Source organism: Pholcus phalangioides, unplaced genomic scaffold (genome assembly GCF_987345545.1).
Source record: "Pholcus phalangioides strain wild (caught in Gottingen) unplaced genomic scaffold, Ppha-v1.0 ptg000013l_1, whole genome shotgun sequence".
NCBI lineage: Eukaryota > Metazoa > Arthropoda > Arachnida > Araneae > Pholcidae > Pholcus > Pholcus phalangioides.
In genome coordinates, this window is record NW_028301606.1 from 35,038,097 (window position 1) to 35,048,970 (window position 10,874).

General features: G+C 34.2%; 1 protein-coding gene across 1 annotated transcript; it reads right to left on the reverse strand.

Moving 5' to 3' along the window:
* Positions 1-10,060: 10,060 nt before the first annotated feature.
* On the reverse strand, positions 10,061-10,567 carry LOC149078989 (zinc finger BED domain-containing protein 5-like). Its single transcript, XM_089240478.1, has one exon. It carries the CDS (start codon positions 10,565-10,567, stop codon positions 10,061-10,063), a length of 507 nt encoding a protein of 168 aa, XP_089096604.1.
* Between the last annotated feature and the right edge of the window lie 307 nt (positions 10,568-10,874).

Below are 10,874 nucleotides of genomic sequence, written 5' to 3' on the forward strand. Positions count from 1 at the left end.
ATGTTCTCGACATTGGGAAATACAAGTCAATTTAACAGAAACTGGTAATATCGTAATCTCAGTTTCAAATTTAGTTTGATGGGAGTTTCGAAAGACACGACTTTTTTTATTATCTCCACTGTGAAAAACATTTTTCTTATTCTGGAAATGTCAGCTCCATACTAGCACCATTTGAAAAGAGTTTCAAGAGAAAATAGTAACAGTATGAAAATAGAAGTCAGAGTTGAAATCGGTGACCAACCTAAACTAACTAATTAAAAAAAAAAAGAAGATCCAAGTTAAGAAATTTCAGGATATGGGAAGTATGTTCAAGATATTATATAGCTTCAAGCGGGCGGTTTTCATGTCTTAATGTATTTCTTTATTTGTTTTCATTTATTGAGTGGATAGGTGTGTAAAATCAATAGATTATATTTTTATAACATCAATTAAATATGATATAGTTGAATGCTACGTTTGTTATGAATGATTAACATATTTGAAAATATTCGATTAAAATCGGCTTAAATTTCTTGATTAACCTGTAAAAAAATTAATCGGTTCCACACACACACACACGGTTGAAATGATATTACGTGCAAATACGACGTGTTTCCAAAAAACGTAAAGCAACAATGTTGACTCTAGTATATAAAAAAGAAACAAGACTGAAAATAAAACAAAATTATTCAATTTGTTTTTTATACTTCATCGCACAATCCCTTTTTTCAAGCTCAATTTCCTTCACATTTAAAATATTAAATAATTTCACGCTAGTGTTGATGCATTTATTTCTCGCGAATCCAAAGCTAAGCATTGCGTAACCATTCGGAAATTACTGCCACATTCAATGAATGAATTCATGAGAATTAAAAATGATATCACATAATTTCAGCCCTTAAAAAGTGTTATTTGAAAAAAAGCCGTAAGAACGAAAACGTTTCTTTCTTTTGTTTTCAACAAAAAACTAATGCTAATTAAAGAAAATTTTCCCCATACTTATGATTTCAAAAACAAAAATTGAGTTTTTATTTGTGTCATTCTATTTTGAAAACTCCAAAATATTTCCCAAAAAACATGCGCATAATCGGAATGCCACATAACAGCTCTGACAAAAAATACGAGAACTAAAAGAGATATATAAAATGCCGATTTTTTTTAGGGGTAAATATTCGTAATTTATATATACGGTATACCCATCGGAATTTCAAAATCTTGGAGAATATAAGAGAAAACGTTGAGAAGGAGAAAAAATTTTATGTTATCCGCATAGGATCCAAGCTACCATAAAAACGCTTCCACTTCTTTTTCCCTTGACTAGGTTTCTCAGAGGAACTATCATCGCACGTTCCCAATACAAGTGGGAAGAATAAAGAGATGCTTGTGATATTTTACAAGATTTTAACGCATCGTATTTTCACTGGAAAGAAAAAAAAAACATTCCGCTGTACTTTATTGCAGTCAAAAGATTTTTTTGTGCCATTCCAGTTAAGTATCCCTACACGTTGCACAACCCTCGTTTAGTACGAGTATTGTGCACCTATACATTTCAACAGTGAGTGCTGCATGAATCGTGCACAAACTAAACAGTGGAAGGGCAATTTAACGCCGTTTCATAAAGGGAACATCCGATTAGAAGTATTAGCTGCTTCTAAGCAACAAGTGTTTATGAGAATGTATACAGGGTGTCGGACTGTAAGTCCTGATTGGGCGTTTATCTCATCATCCGTTCGTCGTAGAAGTATGGTTTTAATTTTAAAAAAAAATGCTCAAAATATGTTCAAGAAACCACTCTGTACCAGTTTCGAGAGTGGAAATACGGTGTATCGTAAAATGAAAAATATCTACATTTTTATACGGCCCATTAATGGGTCTCTTGAAGGCAACAAAAAAAATCCATGTCTCTAAATGAAATACTCGATGAGGTATTTTGGTTGGCGAAAAGTTGGGAAAGAACATAAATGAGGCAAAGTATCGTCAACTGTTCTTTCCTACCTTTCCTTCGATTTTTGAGTTCAAATATCTCAACGAATATTTTACTTAGAAAATCCAGTCTAACTGGCTTATAACGAACACGGATATTATTGATTTCTGCGTATAATGAATTTTTTCCGTATCCCGCGAATTTCGTGTTGCTTATCTATGTAATTTTGATTGCTTATAAGGAACATCGATTTCAGCAAAATACGCCTAAAATAAATTTTTGACTGATTTTCAAACATGGAATTGTCACGAATTTCTTTGCTATATCATCTAAATCTTCTCATCTGGAAATTTACCTTTCTCGAACTGATGACTCGTTTCTTTACTTCGAAAATGTTCTAGTAGGGCTGGGGGGGGGGGGTTAGTGCTCTATGGTACTGTGAAATCATATTTTGCTTCTTTATTTCTACTTTTCTCTGTTAAATCTTATTTTGTTTGCAGAAAGCCTTATTAGGAAAAAAGGATGATTGAGGTTATTTATTCCCAAGAGAGTATCTAACCTCCAAACCACCTTTAGTGCACATTTTCCATTCTCGGACCATCTGCCATTGTAGTTGGTTGAAAGCCAAAAAGTGGAAAAAAAGTGTGGAATAAAAAAAATCGGGATTACTCGAAGTTCGTAACGCTTTCCTTTTCAAACGGTTCGAAAGAACGAGACGAAAAATTCCATTGTGTCCGTGCTCTTTACTATACTAGAAGAAAAACACGCTTATTTGGCGTATAAATGGCTATCGTACATGTAAAATGTTTTATTTTTCTTAAACGCATCATTTTTCTCAAGTCGGTACGCATATAACAAAGCTCGTATAACGAAGACATTCTCTGTTTTTTCCGACTTCGTTATAAGCGGGTGTGACTGTATGGGATTTTTTGCATAGTATACATCGTTTAATCTTAACTTTGCTCCATTTATCCCCCCCCCTCAATTCGTTTCTTGCTTCTCAAGTCTGAGGATATTATAATAATATCAATTAATTTCTTTCAGGTTAATTCTTAGTTATTATGAACAATTCCTTTCTCAGTTTTTCTATTTTAATTTTTCTGATGTTTTTGGACTTATGATGTTTTGGACTAAAAAATGTCGAGGGAACGGATGGTAAAATAATGCCAATTTTTGGCTTACGATCATCAGAAACATTTTTTGCTCTTTTGGGACATTGGGGAGGGGGTTAAAAGATTAACCTTTGTCATCCTATTTATAAATGTTTATAAATAGGATGACAAAGGCTTATGCTATACGGTTGCTGCTAGCTGATGAGACTGTTTAAAAACTTGCTCCCGGGGTGGCAGAGTAAACCAGAGAAATATAGTTTATGATCTTTACTGAATAGGTGAAGGATTTGGAAGTTTCAGCTTTGAGAATACTTTCTTCAGAGATTCAGTAGAGCAACAGTGAGGGAGTAAAAGAAATGTTATGAAAGAACATGTATAGTACTTGCTATGAAGAAAGAACAAGTCCGGATAATACACATTAAGGAATTGATCGGATGATCTGGTATTTCAAGTTCTACGTAATATACAGTGAAACCTCGATATACGTATCGATACCGAACCAAGAAAAAATATATTTGTAGAGGAATTATCGTTAAATCGGCAGTCAAAATTATCATCACGTGCCAATAAATCCATGCTGCTGTTGGAAACTTTTCTAAATTGACGTTTTCAGTATCACCAAAAAATGCGCTTTTGAGTATTTCTTCGCAGAAAAATATTTTAATTGATTAGCTGATAAAATAAATTCAGTTAGATGTGTATTGCTCCTGTAAAGAGGCTTATCGCAATACACTTTTGTTTATCCCACAAAAAGTAGCAATACCAAACACTTTCGGTGATTAGGTTATGCCCAATACCAATATTATTATTAGACGTCCTCGGAAGAACATGTAACATGAGTTAAAAAATATACTAAAGGATATTCGAGTGAAAAATAAATAAAAATAATAAAAGTTGTAGTGGTTTCAAAATCTTCCTAAAAATATTACTGAATGAATGAACGCCAGAACTTTGCCACTGGACTTATCCCGTTGCCGAAATCTCTTCCAGCCCAGCTTCGTGGCAGTCTGGAACACTTTATTTTGTGTCAAAAAAGAATTTGTGTCAAGCATCTTATTATAATCATCTTAATTATCGATCATCTTATTTTGTGTCAAGCATCTTATCACCGTGTAGTTAATCTTATCACATCATTAATGTAGCCTAGCCGAAAAAAATATCATATATAAATAGCTTAAATGTGTTAAACATGTAAAAAAATATTTGTCGGGAACTAAAATATTTATCTATACACCTAAAACTATTCACCGTACCAATGCAATTTCATGCATAAAACTCTTACTAAACCATATTTATTGAATGGATTTAGAACAACTAATAAAAAAATATTTACAACCTATCGGTAAATATTGAACGTGTCGAATTCCATAACGTGTGTTGTGCGTCTTCAAAATTTAGGAAAACTTTTCAAAGAGAAAAATACGAACGCAATATATATATATATATATGTGTGTGTGTGTGTGTGTGTGTGTGTGTGTGTGGGTGAGAGTGTATATGTGTATGTGTATATATATATATACACACACACACTGTATAATAAATGAATAAAATAAAACAGCGCAGAATTTCAGCACTTTATTGAAATGCAGCCGAAGAAATTCTTCTGATCTCTTTATCAATATTTGACCATACGTTCTAGAAATAAAATCTTCGAAAATGCTGATTTTTACTTACAGGGAAAAAGAGAAAAAAAATAGTATATTCTTTTTGATCTTTCCGAAATTTCATCCGATTCGCATCATGTTTGATCAGAGCACGAAAGAAAGCGGATGGAGCTGAATAGTTATGCAACTTAAAATGAAAAATCTTCTTTTCTCCCTTTTATTCTTTTTCGAAATACATTCGTGTATCTGAAAATGCAGATCCCATCACTTTTTTTTCCCCATCTATAATATATATATATATATCTCAATTTGGTAAGTATTATGTGAAGTTTTCTTTGACAAAATTCTAACCGCATAAAATTTATGTAAATCCAGAAATTTTTTTTTCGGGAAAAGAAATAGAAAGTTGACGTCTCTATTTTCACATAAAATCTTGTTTGATTTCTTTGTGTGAATCTCAGAAAATATCTTTCACATATACTTAGCGTTTTTATAAGGTTATTTTATTGTATGATCAAAAACAGTATACAATCAAACTTGGTTATAATTACCTCGAATGTAACAACTTGGTCAGAACGTCGGTTACTCTCGGCTCTGACTGATTCTCATAGTAAAAACAATGTTAATGAACTTACTTATAACGTCACTGGAACGCAATGGCTTTGGATATAAAACATTTTTCAGTCACTTTACTTACAAACTTACATTCATGGTGTTTTCTCAAAAAATTCCTTGAATTGGGGATTATCACATTGAGAAAATGTTTGTGCGTTGCTCTACTGGATACCTTAATGGTGAAAAAAAAAAGATTCATTATATGTTTGACGTTCCAACCTGCTCATCGGCATAACCTGCATTTGCTCATAATTTTGCGGTCCCTGCCTTCTTTTTACAAAAATGTTGCATTTTTTTCAACGAAGCTAACTTTAATTCGTGATCTTCCACTAGATGAAAAGAACTGACATGATTTAATTTATAAATTCTATTACAATGAGCATCTGCGGAATTTCAACGTCGACTCCTGAATACCAGCCAGTTTCCATTTAAGAAAGCCTCTCCGCAGGGAGTAGGTAGATCTACACCATGTCACTGACTTTACATTCAAATTCAAGAGCTTGCCATCTTCACTCAAAAATATGGAAGGCAGCACCAGTAAAATTGCAAAACAAGCACAACTCTTGCAATATAAATACTGTACGCTAGGAGTCACACATACACCAATAACATACATCCCGGCATGTACCGATTCGCTAGAAATTCTGCACAGATGCATGTACAGTCACGTAGTAGTGAATCTCATCTTTAGAACCCACGTTCGACATCGCTGGAGACACAGTGTTGGTTAGCTGAAGTTTGTTTTCTGCGGTTTTCGAACTTCGAAGCGCGAATGTGAACCGGTCTCCCATTTGAAAAAGTCTCTCCGTAAACAGCAGGCAGACCGCCAATATGATACTTACACTTCCATGCATGGGCGGAGATGCGGGGGTGGCATAGGAGGGCAATGACACCCCAACGTCCATGACTGATCTAATGTATATGCACATATATGGATTGACACCATCACCATCATCATCATCATCATCCCGCTCCCAGCAGCATCCTTATTGTGCCCCACCCCGAAGTCTTCAGCTTTTGAATCTGCTTGAAAATTCAAGCACATTCACCATTTAAACTTCCAAATATATTTGGTAGAAGGTAGCGCCTGCAAGAGCACGAAACAAGCACCCCGCTGACAACATAAATATTTTAGGAATCACACATATATATTCAGGACAAATATTTTGACATGTACCGATTCCTTAGAAATTCCGCAGAGTAGTGAGTCATGTACGGTTAATTAATAGTAGCTAGGGCTATTGCATATCTAAATATTCAATAAATACATATTTTGAAGGATATGCAATGAACACATATTGTACGATGACGACATTTGAGAGGGGCAGTGACTCCCATATCTCCACTCATAGTTCGAATGCATATTTTATAGTACTAATACTTTAAATTTAAAGTTTAAACACAAAAAATTTCACTGATATGTCCATGTATATAAAACAAAACAAAAAAAACACTAAATATTTTGATAAGTTTTAAATTTTAAAATTCACGGTTGATAATTTTTTGATTATTGAATAAAGCCATCTTGTCCATATTCACTGAAGAAAAATATATCATTCTATTAATGGATGAAGATCCAACCCGGGAATCAAAAGAAAGCCAGCCATGTTTGCTTATAAGATGTGCTAATAATCTTCATATTCTTCCAGTTAATATTTCGAAATAAAATTCCTGGACTGTGAAGCGAAAAACTGTTTATAAACAAGGATTGAAGTCTATTATAAAAACAACATTTTTACTTGACTGGTTTCGAGGATAAACTTGAAGAGTACACATGAAGGAGAAAAATATAATAATTGAAAAATTTAATCATACCAGCGATGAAAGTTCGGAAAAATAATTTATAGTTTAAATGATATGTTTCTCGTACGAATGAGAATGCATACGGCTGTCAGAATAGAAAAATCTGGAACTCATATTTAATAAAAGGGTAAACAAAAAATGAATTCCACAAGAGTCATCTACAGGAGGATGAATAATGCTCCGAATAAAAAGTATCTAGTTTCAAGTAGGAAAAAAAAATCGATATCCTATTAATAAGCTTAAAAGCTAAGAGATACGAAAATGAGTTTTAGTTTTATGATAATATTCATAGATTTCATATGTGGATCGTATTGTTATATGTCGAGCCCCGTTATGACGGAATCGAATATTACGAAGTATGGGATAAAACACATTTTTTTTCTGTGCCAGTGAATCTGCATGACCAAATTGATGTTAAAAATATCGCTTGTACCGAACCACCATATTTATGGACATCGGATATGACGAAGTTTTCTGCAAAAATGATTTTTCTTTATAGGATTAACTTTCCATAAAATCATCTCTTCCATAAAGTCCGAAATGAAAATATGTCAACGCCACGGCTAATGTTATGCGGAGAATTGATATAAGTTTTGCAAGGAATGGAACGGACCAATACCATAACGGGGGAAAAATTCGTTTGTAGTTATCAGGATTTTGGATAATGTAACATTTTTTCTCCGTCAAAAGTTTTTATTTATTTTATTTTTTTTTTTGTTTTGTTTTGCGCATTCTGAAGCTAAAGTATAACCAAACTGAATCTTCTTCCGATATCTTAAGTTATCGTTATCAGGCTGCAAGACTATGTAGGAGGATAGATGGTGTACTCGCCACTCTCCCGTGTTAACTAACATTTCCGTATGTCGTAATCCGTCCATAGTATTCGCCGTGATCCATATACGCGTGGAGCTGCTTTTGCAATGTGCTTCCTACGGTGCAAGCAAAAATATAAAAAAAAAAATGCTTGCCTTCAGTTCTTGATCAATTTTTGTCAGTGTTGACAAGATTCAAATTTCTTTTCCCATAAGACTTTCTATAAGAATCTATGAAATGTATGAATGTACACACTAAAAAAAATATCGTAATTTGTGATAAACATTAGATATTTTTATTCTAAAATGCCTCGCATGGCTGATCAACAAAAATTCAAAATTTTAGCTTAAAGGATATAAAGAGCTCCCGTTTCAGAAAACAATAAAGACGTTAAACGACTGAACATATTCAACCAATTATGTGGAAGGGAAAAACAGTTGTCCCATTTTGCCAGAACCCGTTTACCATACGTCCCATTCGACTAGACGGGATTTATGGTCTCCGCACTTGCGAACGGAACTTTATCGGGCATAGTTATGATTAGGTTAACGAAAGTAATCTTGAAAATTGTTATTTTTTTACCTTAGACATGCCTTCACTATAGGAAAGGCAGCGTTACTTGGACATAAATCATAGCGGCTATTACGGCCCGATCAGGACATCGTGAACTGGGTACGGAAATACAGCCGAATCACGTTATAGCGAACTCCAAGAAACTGGAGAAATGTCTTCGTTATAAAGAAATTCCGTTATAAAGTGATTCTAGGTTTCTGTATATTTCCTATATAAACTTATCTAGGATATTAGAAAAAGTGTTCGTTGAAACGAGATATTTTCGCTATAACGGTGTTCGTTAAAACGAGATTCGACTGTAATTGTTAACAAGAGGTAGGGGATATTTTTTGAATATCTTCATGGGCTTGCACGTTGATAACGATACCTCATTGGGAGGGCGCTGTGGACCGTGCCGGCGGGGCCTTGTCGCGGGTGTCGGGAGTGAGGGGGATGGTCGCGTCCGCGGTGCTGTTCTGGCTTTGTCGAGCGGTGATGTGCCCTGGGATTGAGGGTTTGGGTGTGGGGGTGTGGTTATGCTGCTTGAGGGGTTGGCGGGATGTTGGTCCGAACCGGGTATGCTTTCCCGGCTGGCTTGAGTTTTTTTTTTCCGGCAAGCCCACGATCTCACGATCAATGAGCTTATATCGCAAAAGCGAAAGAGCCTGGGCGTGCTCGGTTCTATACTATACTCCCTCATTGGGACAAAATTATCTAGTTCAACCATAGCTTCAAAAATATACAAAAAGAAAAAAAAAATGCCTTTTCTCTACAAAAAAAGTTTACAACACATAAACCGAATTCCTGACAAGTAACAATCGAATTTTTCCCTCATGTTTTGATAATGGTCTATATCATTCTTTGTGAAAGTGATAACAATACCCGAATGAAAACACTATCCATGATTCTAATACCCGTGGTATACTGCATAAACAGTATTTTTGTCGATTACGAAAAGAACTGAGACAATTAAATATTATTTTCTTTTATATTGAATACAAAAGAAAGATTATTTTTTTAAATATATGTATATGTTTAATCATATCCTTTCCTCTTCCATAGTGAACACAATTTCTCTGCGTCTCTTTAAATTAAGTATTTAATTAAGCATCGATGAGGAAACAGTCCATATATTGTTTGAATGCCGGCTATTCCTCTAAAACATTTATATAATTAGTCTCTTTCAAGTTTATAGAAAAAATTAATTGACAATTTTGTTCGATGAGGAAACAGTTTGTCTGAGGTTTTGTAATGTTCATGTTAATTTTAGAATTCCTAAAAGACCCCGCTTCTTTCATTTGTAAATTCTTGTATAAACTTACATTAATGCATCTCATTAAAAATAATAATAATAACTATCGTATATATAAATGTATACAGCAGCGATTCTCAACCTGTGGGGCGCGCCCCCCTGGGGGGGGGGGGCGATAGTACTGAAAGGGGGGGGTGCGCTATCATATCGAAAGAAATATGTATTATTTAAAAAAATGATTATTTTACTCTGAAAGGAAAGCAGAACAAAATGCATTATAAGATAATAAAAAATAAAATTCGCATTTACACTGATATAATACACTTCAAATAGGACTTTATCGGTACTGCACAATGTATTTAATAATTAGAATACCAATATAAATTAAAAACAAGTTCAATTATTTTTAGTGACTCCCTTGTGCTTGTCTTGAAGAGCAAAGTTTTTCGAAGGAAGGTTTAATATTAGAAATGGACACTCTGAGTTCTTTTTCTATATTTACTTGAGATCTATATTTTGTCTTCAAAGCAGCCACTGCCGAAAATCCGGTTTCGCAAAGGTAGGATGTTGGAAATGGTAATAGTATACGAAATGCTCTTTCTTTCAGTGCAGAAAACTCATCATCCACCCCTGCCCAAAATTCAAAGAATGATTTATTACTAAATTGTCTTTTGATTTCGCCACTTGCCGTGAAGTCTATGAAGATTTCTTCTTCAGCAGTTGAGAGACCATGGGGATTATTTCGAAATGGATCCCTAACCCACTCGTAACTTGCTACCAAGTTATCGTCAGCAAGAAAATACTTTTTGAAATTATTTGCCAGCATGGATAAATGATTTTCAATGGTTAGAAAAACCACTTTCACATGTTGTTCTTCGGCTTTGTAAGTTTTAACACATTCATCCACAAACATTTCTAAGTTTTTTTGCTTTAAATTTCTGCTCCACAATTCTAATTTTCTACAAAAAGCATTAACTTTATCACTTGTATCCAACATATGTGTATTTGCTCCTTGGAGTTGAAGATTCAATTTATTTAATTTAACAAATATGTCTACCAAGTAGCTCAATTTCATCACAAATAAACGATCTCGAAACATCTCGGCTTCCGGTCGGTTTTCCTCTTCTAGAAAAATTGCGATTTCATGTCTTAATTCATAAACACGTTGCAAAAATTTCCCACGTGATAACCATCGCGACTCGCTATAAAATAGTAACGCT

What these genes read in the sequence shown, in the direction of transcription:
- LOC149078989 (XM_089240478.1), bottom strand. Translation starts at nt 10,567, where the DNA reads ATGTTTGTGGATGAATGTGTTAAAACTTACAAAGCCGAAGAACAACAT.